The sequence below is a fragment of the Aspergillus stella-maris genome (assembly GCF_047715825.1).
Source record: "Aspergillus stella-maris strain CBS 113639 unplaced genomic scaffold BDV14scaffold_12, whole genome shotgun sequence".
In the NCBI taxonomy this organism is placed as follows: Eukaryota; Fungi; Ascomycota; class Eurotiomycetes; order Eurotiales; family Aspergillaceae; genus Aspergillus; species Aspergillus stella-maris.
Genome location: NW_027396806.1, coordinates 319,870 through 338,752, shown reverse-complemented (window position 1 = coordinate 338,752; position 18,883 = coordinate 319,870). Strand labels below are relative to the sequence as shown.

At 51.1% G+C, this 18,883-nt stretch overlaps 7 protein-coding genes and 1 non-coding gene across 8 annotated transcripts; 4 read left to right on the top strand and 4 right to left on the bottom strand.

Annotated features, from left to right (window-relative positions):
• The first annotated feature begins 14 nt into the window (after window positions 1-14).
• On the top strand, window positions 15-2,776 carry BDV14DRAFT_169078 (cysteine--tRNA ligase). The gene is made up of 2 exons (XM_073767985.1): window positions 15-459; window positions 524-2,776. Exons 1-2 carry the CDS (start codon window positions 52-54, stop codon window positions 2,621-2,623), a joined length of 2,508 nt encoding a protein of 835 aa, XP_073630694.1. The 5' UTR covers window positions 15-51; the 3' UTR covers window positions 2,624-2,776.
• BDV14DRAFT_169077 (NAD(P)H-dependent flavin oxidoreductase) lies at window positions 2,777-4,793 on the top strand. Its single transcript, XM_073767984.1, has 4 exons — window positions 2,777-3,250; window positions 3,299-3,381; window positions 3,454-4,185; window positions 4,252-4,793. Exons 1-4 carry the CDS (start codon window positions 3,208-3,210, stop codon window positions 4,393-4,395), a joined length of 1,002 nt encoding a protein of 333 aa, XP_073630693.1. The 5' UTR covers window positions 2,777-3,207; the 3' UTR covers window positions 4,396-4,793.
• A 264-nt stretch (window positions 4,794-5,057) lies between these two features.
• Window positions 5,058-6,974, top strand: BDV14DRAFT_169075 (uncharacterized protein). Its single transcript, XM_073767983.1, has one exon. The coding sequence runs from the start codon at window positions 5,153-5,155 to the stop codon at window positions 6,692-6,694; it is 1,542 nt and encodes a 513-aa protein (XP_073630692.1). The 5' UTR covers window positions 5,058-5,152; the 3' UTR covers window positions 6,695-6,974.
• A 724-nt stretch (window positions 6,975-7,698) lies between these two features.
• On the bottom strand, window positions 7,699-8,710 carry BDV14DRAFT_169074 (hydrophobin family protein). The gene is made up of 3 exons (XM_073767982.1): window positions 8,202-8,710; window positions 8,073-8,152; window positions 7,699-8,022 (listed from the first exon to the last, which is right to left on the bottom strand). Exons 1-3 carry the CDS (start codon window positions 8,536-8,538, stop codon window positions 7,966-7,968), a joined length of 474 nt encoding a protein of 157 aa, XP_073630691.1. The 5' UTR covers window positions 8,539-8,710; the 3' UTR covers window positions 7,699-7,965.
• A 1,816-nt stretch (window positions 8,711-10,526) lies between these two features.
• Window positions 10,527-11,234, top strand: BDV14DRAFT_21294 (uncharacterized protein). Its single transcript, XM_073776290.1, has one exon. It carries the CDS (start codon window positions 10,645-10,647, stop codon window positions 11,095-11,097), a length of 453 nt encoding a protein of 150 aa, XP_073630690.1. The 5' UTR covers window positions 10,527-10,644; the 3' UTR covers window positions 11,098-11,234.
• On the bottom strand, window positions 11,150-12,694 carry BDV14DRAFT_169073 (WW domain-containing protein). The gene has a single exon (XM_073767981.1). The coding sequence runs from the start codon at window positions 12,275-12,277 to the stop codon at window positions 11,372-11,374; it is 906 nt and encodes a 301-aa protein (XP_073630689.1). The 5' UTR covers window positions 12,278-12,694; the 3' UTR covers window positions 11,150-11,371.
• On the bottom strand, window positions 12,563-12,674 carry BDV14DRAFT_t43. The gene has a single exon. It is a non-coding gene; the product is annotated as a tRNA-Ser (tRNA).
• A 1,029-nt stretch (window positions 12,695-13,723) lies between the features above and the next one.
• BDV14DRAFT_188185 (putative ceramide glucosyltransferase) lies at window positions 13,724-18,287 on the bottom strand (the record flags this gene model as incomplete). The annotated part of the gene is made up of 5 exons (XM_073771033.1): window positions 13,724-14,042; window positions 14,344-15,831; window positions 15,891-16,063; window positions 16,836-17,200; window positions 17,273-18,287. 5 exons carry the CDS (start codon window positions 18,285-18,287, stop codon window positions 13,724-13,726), a joined length of 3,360 nt encoding a protein of 1,119 aa, XP_073630688.1.
• Between the last annotated feature and the right edge of the window lie 596 nt (window positions 18,288-18,883).

Genomic DNA, 18,883 nt, shown 5'->3' with positions numbered 1-18,883 from the left:
CAGGCCCTTGGTATCCCCCACTCTTTTACTTGTCCTTCTCTTTCCTTCTTGATGCCCCTCCTCCCCCTCCGGCATCTTCGCCTCCTCTCATCCCTCCGGACACGTACCCCAACCCCCCGTTCGGTCCTCGCCAGTCAAATCCTCCAATTTTCTCGATTCATGGCTACCGCGCGCGAGCAGCCAGCATGGCGCCAGCCGACTGCTCACGCCGAAGCGCAATCGCGTCTTCCGAGCCTGAAGGTGTACAACTCGCTCACGAAGTCCAAGACGCCGTTCATCCCTATTGATCCGCAGGGGAAGAAAGTTAGTTGGTATGCATGCGGGCCGACGGTCTACGACGATGCGCATTTGGGACATGCGAGGAACTATGTTTCGACGGATATCATTCGCCGGATTATGCGCGATTATTTCAAGTTCGATGTGCATTTTGTTATGAATATTACGGATGTTGATGATAAGGTATTTATTCTGTTTGCTTGGGGGCTTGGTTGATATTGGATTGGGTGTGAAGCTAATGAAGTAGATCATCCTCCGAGCTAGACAACAGCACTTGTTTACGAAATTCGTGACGAACAATCCTACGATCAACGAGACGGTCCTTAATATCGTGAGGAAGGCATACACCGCGTACCTGAAGAAGAACCTGCCGCTGTTGAGTCCCGGTCTCCCCCCGTCGCAGTATCCCAAGGAGGTGGAGAAGGTTTATGCTACTATTTTGAGTGGGGGTCCATTACCGGGGAACGAGAAGGCCGGAGATGACGAGGCCAAGGTCAAGATGCATATCAAGACTGCGTTGTCGGCAGCGAATGTCTTCGCCGAGGCGGAGAAGCTGGAGGGCAACCAAGGGACGTTCCCCGAGCGGTTTTACACCGATGCGCAGGACCTCCTACTTCCGTACTTGGATACCCTGGAGGGATCTTCGATCGATGCAGATGACCATGGAATCTTTACAAAGTTGACGCGGAAGTACGAGGACCGCTTTATGCAGGATATGGATGACTTGAACGTTCTTCGGCCGGAAGAGTTGACGAGGGTGACCGAGTACGGCAAGGAGATTGCCGATTTCGTGGAGAGAATTGTAAACAACAAGTTCGGTTACGTCTCCGAGGATGGATCCGTGTACTTCGACATCAAGGCCTTCGAGGAAGCGGGGTTCCCTTACGCTCGCCTTGAGCCCTGGAGCCGTTCAGACGGCAAGCTGCTCGCCGAAGGAGAAGGTTCGCTGGCGAACAAGTCTACGGAGAAGCGCTCAAACTCTGACTTTGCGCTATGGAAGTCTTCCAAGCCTGGTGAGCCGAGCTGGTCTAGCTCTTGGGGCCGAGGCCGACCCGGATGGCACATTGAATGTTCCGCCATGGCGTCTGCCCGTCTCGGCAAGCAGATGGACATTCACTCCGGTGGTATCGACCTTGCATTCCCTCACCACGACAACGAGTTGGCGCAAAGTGAGGCGTATTGGCACTCGCACGACGACCAGTGGGTCAACTACTTCCTGCACATGGGTCACTTGTCTATTCAAGGATCCAAGATGTCGAAGTCCCTGAAGAACTTTACCACCATTCGCGAGGCATTGGAGAGAAACGAATGGACGGCGCGCAGCTTGCGTATCGTCTTCCTCCTTGGTGGCTGGAAGGACGGTGTTGAGATTACTGATGACCTTGTTAGCGCCGGTAACTCGTGGGAGGACAAGCTGAACAACTTCTTCATCAGAGTCAAGGACCCTGCTGCTCTGCAAGGTTCGGCTACAGACTCTTCTCTTGCCGATGCCTTGGAAGCAGCAAAGACCACAGTCAACGAGCAGCTTTCCGATTCATTCAACACTCCGGGTATGATGGGCACGATTTCCGAACTTATTACCAAATACAACAGCGCCGACAAGGCTGCGCTGAACCCGAAGGATGTTGAAGCAGTTGCCCGCTGGGTTACTTTCATGGTCAACATGCTCGGCCTCAACGGCGCGACACCAGTTGAGAGCCAAGAGATTGGATGGAGCGGCATTGACGTTCCCGAGGAGGCTAAGCCATTCCTGCTCCCGCTGTCAAGCATGCGTGACTCGCTGCGACAGTCTGCCCGGGCCAAGACACTCGACGCGGACGAGATTAGCAAGATCCTCGAGAAGGGTGCTGTCCCAGAATCCGCAACACCAGCCACACAGCCCTACGCTACCGTGGTGTCTGACTTCCGTACCAAGATCTCTTCCATCCAGCAATCTCCAGACCTTGGAAAGGAAATCCTCGCCCTTTGCGACCGCCTCCGCGACGTTGATCTCTTCGACGTGGGCATCTACCTCGAAGACCGCGAGAACCTCCCCGCCATCGTCCGCCCCGTAAGCCGCGACCTCATTCAAGCGCGTGAAGAAAAGGCAGCCCTAGCCCTGCAGAAGCAGCGCGCTCAAGAGGCGAAGGAGAAGGAAGCACTGAAAAAGCTCGAAAAGGGCAAGCTCAGCCACCTGGAAATGTTCCGAACGAACGAGTACAGTGCGTGGGACGAGGAGGGACTGCCTACTCGCGATGCCGCGGGCGAGGATATTGCTAAGAGCCGTGCGAAGAAGCTGCGCAAGGACTGGGAGAGGCAGAAGAAGCTTCACGAACAGTGGCTTGCTAGCCAGCAGGGTAGCAAATAGGTGGTGGTGATGGATTGGACGGGAAAAGTTCGGGCTCTCATCTCTATAGCATAGACGGCGTTACCATATCCAGGAAGCATATTAGGCATTGATTACTTAACTGTTATCATACTCTTGTTATTTTGTCTATTCTATTATTCTAGTAGATCTTATCGTTTTTTCCTATACAGCATGGGGCCAAGTCATGTGTGGAACGTCAATCACATGCAACACCACTTATACAGAAATCACTACACGATGTCAGCTCCAACATGTCATTAATGCAGGACCAGCTGACGAATACTCAAATAATGTCCGAACGAAGTATAAAATACTACTAATCAATCACCTACCACTAGCACCTACCCCCACCGAGCAGACAAATCAACGTGGTCGGGCCGATCGCAGCAACATTGAACCTCGGCAACACGATCCCCTCAGTGGTGCCTCTGTCCGCGGTTGTCGCATCCTCCTTTGTCTCCTGCTTATATTGCTTTTTCCCTGCTACAACTGCCTTGACATTCCCCTCTTGTTTAAGTGCTGTTATTTTCAATCTTTGCTATCTTGAAACTATTGTTGTCGTCCCTTCTTAATATACTAACACCATGGGCTTCAACACGGCACTCACCCGCGCGCTAGGGATCCGAGGTAAGCTCGCTCTACTACACAACCTATCACCACATACTAACAACCCAGTCCCCGTCGTCCAGGGCGGCATGCAATGGGTCGGATACGCTGAGCTCGCATCAGCCGTCAGCAACGCAGGTGGTCTCGGCATCGTACGTCTCCAGATACATTCCTCTGCACCCTCGCCAGGAAATCAGTCGATACTAACTGAACCGTGCCATCAGCTAACAGCCCTAACCCAACCAACCCCCGAAGACCTCCGCAAAGAAATCCGCAAATGCCGCGCAATGACCAAGAACCCCTTCGGCGTAAATCTGACTCTCCTCCCCGCCCTCGTTCCACCGGACTACGGCGCCTACGCACAAGTCATAATCGACGAGGGGATCAAGATCGTTGAGACGGCGGGTAACAACCCGGGCCCTGTAATCAAGCAGCTTAAGGCGGCGAATGTCACGATCTTGCATAAGTGCACGACGATCAGGCATGCCAAGTCTGCTATTAAGCTTGGTGTTGACTTCCTTTCCATTGATGGGTTTGAATGCGCGGGGCATGTTGGGGAGCATGATATTACGAACTTTATCCTCCTGAGCAGGGCGAGGCAGGAACTTGGTGGTGTGCCGTTTATTGCGTCCGGTGGGTTTGCGGATGGGTATGGGCTTGCTGCTGCTGTTGCGCTTGGTGCGGAGGGGATAAATATGGGGACGCGATTCATGTGTACCATTGAAGCACCGATTCATCAAAAGGTAAAGGAGGCCATCGTTGCCGCAGACGAAACGGACACAGCGCTCGTCATGAGGCGATGGAAGAACACGACAAGATTGTTCTCGAACGAGGTGACCAAGGCCGCTATCAAGGTCGAGAAGGAGAGTACGTCCGGCGAATTCGCGGACATTGCGCCGTTTGTGAGTGGGAAGCGTGGACGGGAGGTGTTTTTGAATGGGGATATTAACTTTGGTGTACGTCCCTTTCTCCTTTTCGCCGTCAACTGAGCTCCTGCCCGGTAACTAACACGTACCCTGCAGGTCTGGACAGCCGGCCAAGTAATCGGCCTCATCAAAGACATCCCTACATGCGGGGACCTACTGTCCCGGATCGAAAAGGAGGCCGTCGAGACGATGAGCAGGTCTCAGTCGTTGTACACGGCAACGAAAACGAGCAAGCTTTGAGCTGGTTCTGGGCTGGCTGTTATGTACTGTACAGAGTAACGCAGAACTAGACTCCGATTCGTAAAGTGATGCAATTTCTTGTGTTTGTTAGATTGAGGCTCCTTACCGTTCACATCCCTTGGTCAGTCAAGGGGGAGAGTGCAGGTGTACCTGCGTGATACCTCACATTTACCTGGTTTGGCCCATCGTGGGTGTTTGGGTGAGATGATGTTCCTTGCATTGCACGAGGAACCTTGGTCGTGCTGGAGCCCTTGCGTTGGTGAGTGGTGCGGATGAGACAACAACAAATTCAACAAACAAAACACCTGGATTAAATTTAAGCAATGGCCCGGAATAATTGTGTATCATCGTCACTCTAGAAAAAGAAATGGCTGAGCAAACGGAGAGGCTTTCGTGATAGGGCATCTTTAGTTCTACGGTAGATTTTGAAGCCAAGTCAAGACACATTATCCACGAAATATTGCAGGACATGCAATGCAAATGCAATGTACTGCACGAGCAAACCCAAAGCTACCAAAGTAAACTCAAGGCGAAAGCAAGTAAAAGTGAGGCCATCGCGCGTCATGCATCAGCTAATTAAACCGTAAAGCTCCCACAACATAGAAATAAGACATAAGACATATAATCTCTCTGTCTCACCTGCCTCCTCTGTTTCGTTTCCTGCCTCTCTCTTTTTTCTCTGTTTGTCTTTATGCACTTGGTTCGCTTCTCCAGCTTAGGCTATACTTTGTTGCGAGAGTAAAGGGCGAAGCAAGCAATGGCCCTCCCAGCCTCAGACCGAGACCTCGCCTCAGAACAATCATCACTACATTGCCTCCCAATCTCATTCTCGGATCTGTTTTTGGCATGTATACCCCGGAAACGAACTGGACATGGTCATGAGAAGAAGGTTCGCTTTGCTGGGAGGGGGCAGGGGAGCCCTAAGTCTACCTTCACCTTAGCCACCAACGAGAAGAGTCAGCGGTGCAGCCATATCTCAACAACACAAGTGCCAGCGACGAAATGTACATGCACATGCTCCTCCTCATCTCGTCCTACCTCAACGTTCTCAGCAAATACACTCACGCCTTCAAGCGACAACCAACCAACGCCCTACCCAAATCTCGACCCAACCTCAACCTCAATAATAGAAACAACAACAACCTCAATCCGCATCGTTCCCTCCGATACATCAAGCGACTACAACTCCTCTTCATCTCTAACATCATCTTCCTCAATCGACGGTTACTCAATCTCAGATTACGAGTGTCGCTGCGGGGGAAGTGCGAATGAGAGTGTAGCTGATTACGACTGTACTTGTTCCTGGGATGAGTTCGATTACGGGTATTGCTATGGAGAGGATAAGGGTAGGCAAGTTACTGGTTCGATGAGGCCTTTGCCGCCTTTACCCGGATCGGGTCAAGGGCAGGGGAGGAATGGGGAGATTAAGACAAGGCTTATTGAGGAGACGATAAGGGAAGAGGATGAAGATGAGTATCTTGCTCAGCAAAAACAAGAACAAGAGAAGGTTGAACAGGATAAGGAGAAGAAAGAAGCCAAGCCCCGCCGGAAATCGATGATCGAATTACTTCACCTCGCGTCCCTATCCTCGTCTACTTCTCCGGATTCAGGGTCTCGCCCAGCATCAACATCCTCAGGCCTCTCGCTTTCTTTCTCAAACTTCCATTTCCGATTCCCCTTGCCGCCCTTCTCAACACATACCAAGAGCACCTCAAAAGAGAAAGAGAAAGATACCAAAAACAAAAGTGACGAGAAACCAACACAGCCCAACCCCAAAATCGATCGAAAAAGACCAATGTCCATGTCCGCCCTCGTAATCCCAAGCAGCGAGCTAGACCTGAACTCGACCTCGAACTTAGGGCTTGTTGAAAACCGGCACACCGTCAGCATCACCGCCCCCTCGCCATTAACACTCAACCCTGTCACGAGAGACGACTTTCTAGAGGGGATTACGTTTCCTCTTATTTCCACTTCTACGTCCAGCTCAAACGGAATGTCTCAGTCCCAGGACACTCTCGACATGGATATTGATTCAGCACCGAGCCCGAATATTCATCTGGCGCTATCAAACACGAATACATCGACGCCTACAAAGACAACAACTGCCTCGGCAAGGACAGCATCACCAACGAAGTCCCCATCGCCTAATACAAGAAGGGAGCGAAGAATGGGGACGATTCTCTTCCCGCCTTCGCCGCTGGCTATGCTTTCGAGGTCGAATATCCGGGACTCGAATTCGGGCAGTTCAATCAATGGTAACGTCACAGGTAAGTCACACACTCAGTCTCCTTTTTGTTAGGGCTGGCGTTGGCGTATGAATTTGGGATTTCGGGGGGGTTTTCTTGAGTCGGGTTGGATTGAGATCATTTGGATTTAGTTGATCGGGACGAGGATGTTGGTGTTAATGCTGATCTTGATTTTTCCTTCCATGGTTGAGTTGAGTGCGAGAGGAGAGGAGAGGTATTTGTGTGTGTTGATGTGATATCTAATGTGGTGATGACTTTCATTTTCGTTCTATTGCTTTCCTTCTTGGTTGTTTTACTACCTTGCTTTCCTACCTTTACTATCCGCATTGAGCTTGTTCACTAGCGGTGTATGGTACTAGTGGTATTGGGCTTTATATGGTTTGTTTTGGTTTGATTTGTGTTCATATGTCTTCTGTACTATATGTACTATTATAGCTAGTGTCTAATGCGCCATGACGCGATGTGATGAAGTAATATCATGTATACTAATGCTTCCTCTGACTCTGACTCTTTTATTTACTCGAAATCTCCAAGATACACTTCCAGAATCCATGTAACCAGAAGCCAAATACAAGTCGAAGACTAAGAAAAAGGAAGGAGATCTGAAGGCCATAATATGCGTAACTGAGGAGCCGACTAGTATTCCGCCTAGGAACAGCTAGGCCCAGAGGTGGGATGTTGAATTACAGTGTCTAAGGAAGATTCCTTAGCAAGTCGGGTGGTATCGTGACGAAGAAGGCATCGACCTTGTTAGGGTTAAGCGGGGAAAGGAGAGTACGACCGGCGTGGGTAATCCTCAGGAGTTCCAGAAAGTTGGCAGGGGGAAGAGTAACATGGCTACATGTGATAATGGGAGGTGAAAAGAGAGCATTTCCAGAGCTATTCGCACGATTAGGGTATACAGAAGGAAGAAAAAACACTGGAGAACAATGAGAAGTCAGTAGTAATTATTAGGCAGTGCCATTTTTGCAGGCAATAGGACTATTGACTGGATAACAGGAAAAGGCTTGGCTACTCGAGGCTACGGATTGAATAGAGAAGGAGGTATAAGGAAATAGTAGCATAGTCTAATTAAAGATAACTGCACTGGCCATCAACGCAGACAATCCGGGAACAGTCTTCTTCTCAGAGCCAGGCATAAGTTAATCATACAAAATGATGTCAACAAGAATCAAAAGACAGTGCTACAGTATGTAGTAGTTAAGGGGCAGCTAGCCAGGACCCCATCCTCCCGAGGGAGGGAAGAGACCCGAGTTTGCCTTGCCATACATCTGTAGATATGCTTCCAGCCCAAGAGCACCCAGCAATAAGCGGACGAAGCCATTTAGAGGATAGAGCCGAGGGCAACGCAAGGAAGGCCAACACCGATGAGGTCGCCGTCCTGTTGGATGTTAGTGATAATCTGAAGATGGGTGTGGATGGGAGGCTTACGGCAGAGGAGCCGGAGTCCTGGCAACAGGCGATGTTCTGCTTGCACTGCTGGTTGAGGAGGTCCTGGACACCGATGAGGACTGAGGTTGTTAGTATTGTTCCGACAACCGAGGCAACTGGAAAGCTTACCAGCAACATCAAGCTTGGAGCACTGGTCGAAGAGACCGAGACCGTCGGCACCAGAGCCAGCACCGATCAGGTTGCTGAGGGCACCAGCAAGGATACCATCCTCAACCTCGGTGGTGTCACCGGCGTACTTGGCCTTGTTACAGCAAGAGAGCTGGGCCTGGTCACCGCACTTGTCGGAGGCCTGCTTGACGGTGATATCGTCGGGAACAGGGAAGCGAACGTTGCTGTTTCCCTTGTTGCCGATGCCGTTACCAGCAACCTGAGCCTCGGGGGCAGGGGGGAGGGCCGCAACAGAGGCGGTGAAAGCAACGACGGCAGCAGCGATGGAAAACTTCATTTTGATGGTGGAAGTGAAGATTTTTGGTCTTTTGGAGAAGAGACTTGGAGAACGAGAGACTGGATTGTCAGAGGTAGACTTGCTAAAAGAGAGTGCGTTGATGAAGAACAGATTAGCAGCCGATGTTGGCTCCCTTATATAGACTTTCGGTGGATGTTGTTGTCCTTAGAGCCTTAGGAGAAATCATAGCAAGAACGCAAGCGTGCCCTGGTATAGAGATTCTTGCCCTCGTTGGGGAGCCCCCTGCGGAATGCACAATGTAAGGACCATAGTCGGTAAACTCTCAGCTCAGCTCTCCCTTTGGAAGTCCTGTTCCTGAGAGCTATGACCCAGTAAGAGGTATGGATCGGCCGGCTGTGACCCTATCATGGGCTTTGGCCATTGGATTTGGTGGGCTTGAGTGGCGTTCCATAGTTTAACGCTGTTTCATTCCCCTGTTCTTGTTCTGTAGATCGTTATGCAAACGGTAGTGTTTTTGATAGAGTTGCACTCGCGCATGTCGCTGCCACCCCACAAGGTATCAACTGTCAAACTTCAAACATCGGAAGCTATTGCCATTGATACTCTGAACCACGGAATTGCGCGAGAGGCGCAGACTGGCTACACCCATGTTAAAATCAGCCTCAGTCCTCGTGTGGTATGCAGGCGCACTCCAGCATTCTTCGGAAGTTTGGTGGCTAGGGCTCGGCGTTAACATGTGCTGCTGCATGTTTGACATGCAAGGGGCAAACTTAGTATCAGTAATGGCCAATTCCATGTGGACGCCTGTGTTTCGGGTCCATATACTGTTGAATCTTGTCCCCTTGTAAAGGCAAGGGGTGCAAGACCTCCTGTGTAGGTAATTTCCCACGTAGGGAGACAATCCTTCTGCATGCACTCCAGATCATGACTCTCGTAAAAACTGAGCCCTTGCTTGTTTATTGATTTGATGAAAGTACGTGAGTCACTTGGAACGGTCAGTCTCTCGACCTCGGACTCGAAAGACGTTGCCTGTTTCCGGCCGCCATAGACTCCCACCTTCGCCTCGAGGACTAGCCACCAAACGCCTTAGGAATGAACTCGTAAGCCTTGACGTCAGTGGCTCTAAGATAGCACATCGATGTAGGTCTTGCATGTGAGATTAACCACAGCCACTGGGAATATCGATGTCGGGGTTGTGATCACCAACCTATCGATCATATAGTCCTTCCTCCTGATGAAGTCACCATATCAGCGAAGCTTCAGTCGCAGCTCAAAGGTAAATGTCCTGTGATTGCTGAAGGCGACAGCCTGCCATTGAGAGATAGTAGGCTTGTTCATCTCCGTGCTCTTGTCGACGCATTCGAACGATAAAGATCAGAATTGAGACCTTGGCGCTGTCGAAGGTTTCTCCAGCAGACCACAGACTTTCAGTAAACCAAGTCAGCAGTAGTTATCCAGTGACCTATCCTGTATTACGTAGGTCCCCACGGGGTAGTCTGCTCTGAGACTGGAGCTCCCGACGTAATCTGTGGTGCACGGAATAGGCAGTCGCGGGGTTGTATTGCTTGCCATCTCATAGAGTTGTCCGATACATCATTCTCGTCGTTGTCTTCAGACATTTTGAAATATTGTTAAGATGCCTTTCGCTCTCTTTTGGTTGCTTATTAGCAGTGGCAGATTTTGATGAAACCATGCTACTTCCCAGTGCTTCTGGGTGAACATTCGAGGCGTTCGTTGAGAACAAAGTCAACCCGACCACATTATGGAGCTTCGGAGGGTAGAAACGGTGAGTAACTAATTGATATTGAATTGAGTATTAGTTTCAGGCGCTTGATATAAATCTGGAATCAAAAGTGGTTCATGTCTTAATGGTTGGTGATGTATCGTGTACGATAGTGGTGATATATATCTTTGAGCAGAAGATATATACATTCAGGCAGTCGCCGCAGGCAGCACCACGTGATGGACATTACAATGCATTGTTTACCTACTTGCAAGAGCTGAAGTCAATATCTTCGAGTTCAGATCTGAAACCAATCTACCATTCGAGTCTGGAAAACTCATCATCACTCCCATTCAATTGCCAACCACCAACCATCCGCTATACAAACCAAACCAAGCAATCAACCAAAAAACAAACCCACCATGTCCCCACCACCTACAAACCCATCCTTAGCCTTCTACGCCGCCTACCGCCTAACAGAAACCTCCCTCGGCCCCCGCGACCATATTTCAATCTTCGTCGAAACCGGCGAATCAGGCCCAGAAACCGGCCACCGGTACCACGTAATCGGCAACATTCAAGAAGGCATGACGTTCAATCACCGCACGTGCATCAGACCCGAAGACGAGCCGGTTTTTCAGTCGAAGACGCGTCTGGGCCATGTTAGTGTGGACGATTATGAGAGTGGTAGGTTTCGGGGTGTTTGTGAGGAGGTTGAAGTGCCCGAGAAGCAATTTGAGGGTGCGAAGAGGTTGTTTCCGGGGAAGAGGTTGAGGAGGTGTGGGGAGTGGGTTGGTGATGCGATTAAGCTCTTGATTGAGAAGGGAGTTTTGATTTTGGAGAAGGATGAGAAGGGGAGGGGGAGGAGCAGGTGAAAGAGAGAACGCAATGAGGAAAGCTCTGACTGCCTAAGCCTTTTGAATGATGATTGATGACAAGAATGATAATGGTAAAATACAGTGACGGCTTGAGCCTCGCTTGTCTAATGCAATGATGATGATGATGATGATGATGATATGCCAGAGCCAGAATACAGCAACGCCAACCTTTCAAGGTCTAACCCACCCCAGGTATTACAATGGATAGATAATGTCAACGAAACTAGAAAAGAGCAGCGCAGAGAATAGAAGAGAGCAAGAAGCATGGCAATCAATCACGCAGCCAAGCCCTCCTCTTCTCCTCCTTCTTCTCCCTCCTCTTTTCCTTAAACGCCTTCAACTCCTTCTTACTCAACTTCTTCGCGCTCCGCTCAGCCCGTAGACTGCGCCCATCATGCGAATTCGCAGCGGCATCAACATCAAAGTACGCGTTCATCTGCCGCCGACTCTTATTCTCATCATTGTGGTACTCCGGGTTCTGCGAGTCTGCCTGCCACCGGCCCGTGAATCGGTTGAACGATCCTGTGGCGCCGTATTCGCCGGGCCCCATGCCCACCCCCGGCACGACCTGGTTTTCTTCCTCTTGTCGCTCGTACTGCTGCGCGTACGGCGCTGTCGGGTCGTAGTCGCCGTGGATGGCTGGGTTGTACCCGCCTAGAAGAGGTTCGGATTGTTCAACGGGCATCGCTTCCTCGGTGCCCGGCGCGGGAGGTTGGTCTGGGACTGTCCCTGGAGCAGCCGCATGCTGCTGCTGCGGCATCCGCGGGTTTTCCCATTGCGAAACACCCGTATAGCGATTGTAAAAGTAGTATGAAAGCGCATTGGCATCCCAGACGGGTTCCCAGCCATCGTCTTCTCCCGGCGGAGCTTCATTGGGCAGAGGCGGGGGAATTTCGTCTGGTAATGGCGGCGCATCTGGTTCTGATTCTTTGGTTTCATTTTCTGTTTCTTCCACTTGGCCTTCCTCCTCTTTTGCTGATGATGTGTTGTCTTCCTTTCCTTGTGATTGTGATTGGTCTGATGTCTTGTCCTCCTCTTCCTCTGCGACTTCTCGCTTTTCTGCTTCGGTCGTCACTGTTGGATCATTGTCTCTGCTGTGGCTAGTACTCCCTGCTGGTGGTGGTGATGTAGATCCGGAGATAGCCCCCGGGGCGTCATTCGTGTGAGCTGCGGACATTATACTGTGTTGTACAAAAAGGCGCGGTAGTACTTGATGATGCTAAAAGCTCTCCGCAGCTTGTCGGAATCGCGACGACAAATGCGGAGGACTGGGGGAGAGTTGTTCCGGCCCGATAAAGTGCAGTACGAATGAGTAAGCAATTGTTGCAGTGTTCATCTTGCGCATCAGCTTTGCACCTGTGGCAGTAAAAAGTCAATGTTAGAGGCTGTCAAAACAATGGGAAAATAAATGAATGGGAAATAAAAAAGCAAGCAACAAAAACACCAAAATCCTCCAGACGAACGTCAGCGACCAGATTCGAACTGGCGCGGGCGAACCCAGTAGATGACGAGCATCTGAGAAATTCTGCCTCAGGCATTCGAGTCTACCGCCTTAACCACTCGGCCACACTGACATTTCCTGTGCACTCAGCCAGTCTTGCAAATATAAGGGGCAATAGAAGGATCAATAAAACGCACCCAGTGCCCCGCCTCGATTGGTCGATTTATTCGAGATTCTCACATGACCCCGCCGAAGGTTCTTGCCAGTCTCAAATTCTTGATATTGGGCAGTGACATATTGACAACGCTGTATTTGTTCTGAGAAGGAAGGTAAGCTATACATTCCTTGCATGCATCGGCGATATTTCTTTACACCCTGTTCTTCTACTTGTTTGTGGTGGTTTGGTTGAGATTTTTACTTGCTTGATGTCCCGCATGAGCATATGTACAAAGTCGAAGATGTATAGCAGGCTACCAAACTGTGGGCTTCGAAGCTTTAAAGCTCTTGGAAACTCCCAGTTATGATCACTCCTGAACTTCGGTTCTTGTCTGATTCGTCATTTGGTGCTTTACTCTGGATTTTCAGTGTTTCCTTGCTCCTCTGCTTGATATATACATCTGCTCTTCGCCGTTACCACAACCTCACCCATGCGATATCTCAACTCTCGATTAGAAAGGAAGAATGGACCAAGGCTAATCAATCTACAGACTCGTTGAAATCATCAACTTTGGGCTTTCAATTCTTATAAAAGACCCTCCATCAGCGCCAAGACATATCTGAAACCAAAGATCATACCTGTGGAACTCAAACCAACTACTCACAAAGCATTTTGAAACCCTTTGCAAAGGCGAAAGGAAAACCATCAAGATGCCTCTCGTCAAGTTAACCCCCGACGAGACCGACGACCTAATCTACTGCGTCCGCGCAGGCGAGCAAGCCGAAATGCAGTCAGCCATCAACGAGCTTTCCAAAAAATACAACACAAAAGCGTCGGTAATCATCGCCTCAACAACTGACAACTTCGAGCCCGAAGAAGAAGGCGGCACAGGCTGCGGCCTCTACCACTACGCCGCCGCCAACGGCAACAGCGACATCCTAGACTGGCTGAACACTACCGTCGCAAGCGCCGAGGGAACGCTCACGCCCGCCGAAATCAAAGAGACTATCAACAGGCAGAACTACTCAGGGAACACGCCGCTGCACTGGGCTGCCTTGAACGCGCACATCAAGTGCGTGGAGCTGCTTGTTGCTGCGGGTGCTGATGTGCGCATGAAGAACACGGCGGGCCACGATGCGGTCTTCCTTGCTGAGCGGGCGGATTGGTCTGCGCAGGCTCAGGCTAAGGGACGCGATGAGGCCGAGGACCCGGATGAGATTGAGATTACGATTGGCGAGGGAGAGGGAGAGGGAGAGCAAGCGGCGCAGGATGCCGGGCCGAAGACGAAGGGAAGGGAGGTTGTTGAGTGGTTGTTGGCGAATGGGGAACCGGCTAACCCTCAGGCTGAGGGGAGTGAAGAGTGACGGATTTTCCACTAGGGTCGAAGTTGCATGTTAAAAATGTGAAGGGAAAAGTTGCTTGAGCTTGATATATCCTATCTATAGACATTGCAGATGAATTCATGCCTCGTTACGTTATGCTAGTTAGTTATGTTCTTCTCTAATAAATCAGTCATCTAATCTACACATCACATCCAAATCATATCATAAACAGTCTAGTCCAGTCCAGTCCCATCAGTCATGACTTTTTCCTCCCCTGCCTCTTCCGCTCCGCCGCCTCCGCCGCAGCAGCAGCAAGCAACGACGTCCCCTCCGAATACGACCCCTCAGTTCTCACACCAGAACCAGACCCCTCAATCTCATGCGCCTTCGTATCAAGTCCAATCCGGAACTGCCGATCTCGCCACGTAACAGTCATCCCGCCCCAGATGGCCCAGAACCAGATCGGGAACGCGAGTGTTTCGCGGCCAAGCCAGGCAGAGAGCCAGTGGCGGAATGTTCTCCTTGTTGTGCTCCTGTTCTTGCTTGTGCTTGTATTTTGGGGAAGAGGAGGGCGGACGAAGTCAGGTGTGTATGAGTCCAACTCGACTGTTTTACCGGAGTGTAGCATGACATACACTGTCCAGTCTATTAGGGACCAGGCGAGGATGCTCCCTGTGAAGAAGGTGAAGAATGTTGACCATGTCGATAGGTCAGGGCGGTCGAGGTATTGAGCGAGTGCAGTCGTGACGCCGAATGCTCCGTACAGTGAGCAGAGAATCGACTCTGTACCGGGCTCCACAAGCGTAGCGAGCATAACTATGAACTTGCGGACACGCAACCACCGTACCCGTCTCGCGATATAAGACCGCACACTCATATTCGCGATTGGTTGGAACGCGAGATCCCCGTAGACAAGGGCATGTTTGCCTAGTTTCTTCTTACCGCCGGATTTCGTCTCCTCGTGGATTTTGTTCTTCCACAGCAGGTCGCCGATGAGGTGGTCTTCGCAGATGTTGTCGGAGAAGTAGTCGATGCCTGGGTTGAAGCGGTGGTTGCGTTTGGGTGTGGGTGCGGTGAGGTAGTTTAGGTGTGAGCGGCGAAACATATTTGACTTGCCGACTATGCAGGGCGCTATCAGGACGGTGTTGATGGCTGTGTACATCTTTGCATGGGAGGACGAGAGGAAGAGTTCTTCTAGGCGGCCGCCGCCCATGGCCATGGGACCAAGCGGTGCGCGTTCGATGGCGTTCTTCGCTCCTCCGTTCGTCTGCAATACGCGCTGCTCGTCCTTGAGACTGGCGGCGCCTGTGACGTCCACTGCAACAGGGAGGTGATGCACGAATTTGTTCTCCCTGCAATTGCCAGGACCCAGGCCGCAGAGTTTATCCACCATGCGCCCGCAAACGCCCTTTCCAACCCAGATATTGCAGTCCGCGATCCAAACGATGTCGCCCTTTGCCTCTCTGTAAGCGCGACTCATGTTCCGGATCTTGGGGTTCGGTCCGAGATGGTAGGCAGGTTCATGGTCGGGTTGCAGTAGAGGGTCTTCCTCTTCGACATAGACGCGCGCATCGAAGTTCGGAAAGTCCGCGGCGAGTTTCTCGAGCGTTGGGAAGGCCGGGTCGGCGCGGGAAGACACGCACAGGGCGACAGTGAGTTTGTCGCGCGGGTATTCCTGTTTGAACGTCGAAGCTAGACATTCGTACAGGTGTGGTTCGAGGCCTTTGACCGGTCGAATGACGGTGACATGGGGTGCGTCGGGGGCCGTGCCGGAGTGGGATCTTGGTGGGCGGGAGAGGTAGTGCTTCCACCTGGACATAGTCAATTAGCACGTCGCGACTAGCGGAGTAAATGAACGAGTGGAACATACAGCTTGTAATACCCCAGAGCACACACTGTCGTCACGATAGAGTACCAAACGATACCTATCCAGCCCAACGCGACCGACCACTGGAATCCACCATGCCGGGCTGACCCAAGACCAACGGCGTCCGAAATCGACTGAAGCGCTATCATGGGCGTGCGCAGCGGGAATGAAACATTCTAAGGGCTATAAAGCCTGTGAAGAACGAAAGTCAGGAGGGAGTAGTTGAGTTCAAAGGAGCGTGGAGGGGAAGAAGAGAAGAGAGAAGAGGGAAGTCGACGTTGGTTGTTGGTCAGCTCCACGGTCACAGTCACGGCTTCGGCATCGGATGCTTTGTTTTGTCCACACTTTGTGCTGCGTTGCCTTGCTGGCAGTTGCAATGACGATCGGCTCAGCCTAATTATTCGATCTTATGCTAGCTTCCTGCAGCATCGGTTTCTGGCTCCATTCGGATGGGCCGGATCGTGTTTGATCCTTGTATGAAGGAGTTTGTCTGTGTCGCGGACCCGCTTCAGGTGACCTTCAAGTGAGGCTGCGAGGCTTAGACGTGCTGACTATAGCAATAATATTACTATTCAATGCTTGAGATGAGACGAGTCTGATGCGAAGATGAGACCATGAAGTGGAAAAAGTAAGATGGTTGCTAGATGCGACTAGCCTTACGAAGCATAGTTTGTTAACTAATTAATTGCTATCTCGGCTGTATTAGCCCCAAATCAGTCTGTAATCTGTATTGACTGTGGATGCCAAGTTTGATATAATACATATAATCCAAGTCGTTATCATTATCATTGAGCTGCGTCAGGTCTTCTTTTTCTTGCGGATCAGACCAGCTTGTAGAACGTTCACTCCAGTATCCTGACTTGACTGCTCCTGGGAAGATCCACTAGCAGACTGCTCAGGCGTTGCGCCCGTTGAACCTGCGCCTTCATCCTTCTTTCGTTTGCGGACCAACAGAGTATTGGCGACTGGAGCTGGCGTTTGCGATGAGGCTGTAGATTGTACTTGCTCATCAATGTTCCTGCCGACAACCTGCTGTCCGATCCAGAGCTCATCAGCAAGCGCAGCAACCTTGTCGTTGAACGCTCTCGTGCTTGCAAAAGAAACCTCCTCGTCGTAAAAGTCTTGTGCGAGAAGGAAGTCGGTAGCGGCCTTGTAACCCTCTTCGCTCAATACCGCATGCCCACGCCCAGCTTGCGGCCAGTAGAATGCACTTCCATCATTGGCATGCTGGGCCTTCGCTTGTTCACTCGGTTGAGGAGCTGCTATATCCTCGCTGCTTGTTGGAGCTTGGTCTTCCGAAGATTGTGTTTGTTCTGAGATCGTGGTCGCGTCAGAAGTCGACAATTGTGTCCCCGGCTTCGGCACATCCTTGACCTCAGCAAGACCGTCCTTGCTACTCAGCATCGGGTTCGAGTTTACCACCCCGGGCGGATTGATCACGAGCCACAAAAATCCAACCAACCTTCCAGCCGAACACTCCTGGCGGAAAGCCATCATCTCCCAAAATTGATCCAATGACTTCACACTCTTCCACTGCCCAGCGCCCGCCCTGCTTACATCCCCGCCCGTCTCGCCCTGCGGAAGCTCATCGTCCAAGTCAACCAGGAAGCGCGTCTTTGGATCATCTGGGAACCTAGGCACCAAAGACCGTGGTGGTGCATCAGGCTTGCTGCATAATTGGCGAAGAGGGTAGGCATTCAACCAGCGCGAATGGCTCTGATCATCTGCCTTAGCCGAGGGGGGGAAGAACCCTCGAGTCTCGAACCTATCGCAGCTTGGCACGATGAGATACGCAGTTGCAGAGGCACGAGATGACTCTTCGTGCTTCTTCTCCTGGCTCTGGGATGCAGACTCGGGTTCATACTCGCGCAGAATCGGGTCCAGAGCACGACACCACCACTTGATCAACCCACGGTCGTCGAGAACATGCTTTTCGGAGTTTTCGATGCTCCCGGGGAAGAGATACTGGTTCTGGGCCCTTGCAAAGAGAGACACTACCAGCCGCACCCCTGGACGCTGATGCGTTTGCACAAGAAACGAAAGAAAAGTATTAGTGACCCGCCGTAAAATCGAGCTCTTCGGCGCCGCGTTAAGCAAATGCAAATGCCCCGTTGAATCAGCCTTCGACACAAAGATGGTCGTCAAGTGAGCCGTGGTGTAGACCAACACTTCAATCCCGTAGATGATGATTTCAGCACCATCTTCTTTTCCAGCGGGCGTCACAGACGCTGATAGAAAATGACTTTCGCAAAAGGTAGGCTCGGCTTCTTCACCTGGCGACGCCGCGAAGAGGGCAGTGGTTGCCGAGGGAGTCGATGAGACATGGCGGATGGTGACCTTTACATCGGTCGGGAGCACCTTGGCTAGTAGTTCTCCCAGATCAACGTCGACACTGGACATCGCCGCCTGTCCCAAGCTCCTGAAATTAAGAATGAAGTGGATAATGTGGGGTTCTGATGTTTTTGTTCTTCATTTTCTTTGCTAGAATTGAAGGTGTCTCCTGCCTCCCTATCAAGGCTCTTTTTCACGGGACAGTCACGTGTTTTGGCCTTGTGTTCCAGCCTCCAGCCTCTATACTGTCAGCACGCATACTTATTCAGATTATATCATCCGCGTGCCTTTGGAGCTATTGATGCTCACATCAGTGTCGCAAGTAAGCTTCTGGGTTTACTTCATTTCAAATGCAGTGCAGCGTTGAGAACAGGCCAGCCGATATATACTGGACTGTCGTACAACAGGACTCGACAGCATACATGACTAGGTAGTCGAGTCTGAGAGCAACAGCTTTTCCTCAAGCTTGGCAATGGCAATGTCTTCATATACTCGTGCAGAGTCGAAGACTTCGAAGACGTATCGAGGCCCACTCTGACTTCAAATTGCGCAGCTTGGGGCTCGAGCTACACCGTGAGAGCCACCAGCAGATGGACAGCTTCAGACAAAACGATTGAGAATACTACAGAAGAGCTCCCCTCGCTCTTAAAGTTGGTTCGGAATAA

Excerpts from the sequence above, each read along its gene's own strand:
- BDV14DRAFT_169074 (XM_073767982.1), bottom strand. The coding sequence starts at position 8,538 with ATGAAGTTTTCCATCGCTGCTGCCGTCGTTGCTTTCACCGCCTCTGTT. Across the intron at positions 8,153-8,201 it reads CTCCAAGCTTGATGTTGCTG|TCCTCATCGGTGTCCAGGAC; the intron begins GTAAGCTTTCCA and ends TAACAACCTCAG. Across the intron at positions 8,023-8,072 it reads AGGACTCCGGCTCCTCTGCC|GACGGCGACCTCATCGGTGT; the intron begins GTAAGCCTCCCA and ends AACATCCAACAG.
- BDV14DRAFT_169073 (XM_073767981.1), bottom strand. The coding sequence starts at position 12,277 with ATGTCCGCAGCTCACACGAATGACGCCCCGGGGGCTATCTCCGGATCT.
- BDV14DRAFT_21294 (XM_073776290.1), top strand. The coding sequence starts at position 10,645 with ATGTCCCCACCACCTACAAACCCATCCTTAGCCTTCTACGCCGCCTAC.
- BDV14DRAFT_169078 (XM_073767985.1), top strand. The coding sequence starts at position 52 with ATGCCCCTCCTCCCCCTCCGGCATCTTCGCCTCCTCTCATCCCTCCGG. Across the intron at positions 460-523 it reads TTACGGATGTTGATGATAAG|ATCATCCTCCGAGCTAGACA; the intron begins GTATTTATTCTG and ends CTAATGAAGTAG.
- BDV14DRAFT_169077 (XM_073767984.1), top strand. The coding sequence starts at position 3,208 with ATGGGCTTCAACACGGCACTCACCCGCGCGCTAGGGATCCGAG. Across the intron at positions 3,382-3,453 it reads ACGCAGGTGGTCTCGGCATC|CTAACAGCCCTAACCCAACC; the intron begins GTACGTCTCCAG and ends CCGTGCCATCAG. Across the intron at positions 4,186-4,251 it reads ATGGGGATATTAACTTTGGT|GTCTGGACAGCCGGCCAAGT; the intron begins GTACGTCCCTTT and ends CGTACCCTGCAG.
- BDV14DRAFT_169075 (XM_073767983.1), top strand. The coding sequence starts at position 5,153 with ATGGCCCTCCCAGCCTCAGACCGAGACCTCGCCTCAGAACAATCATCA.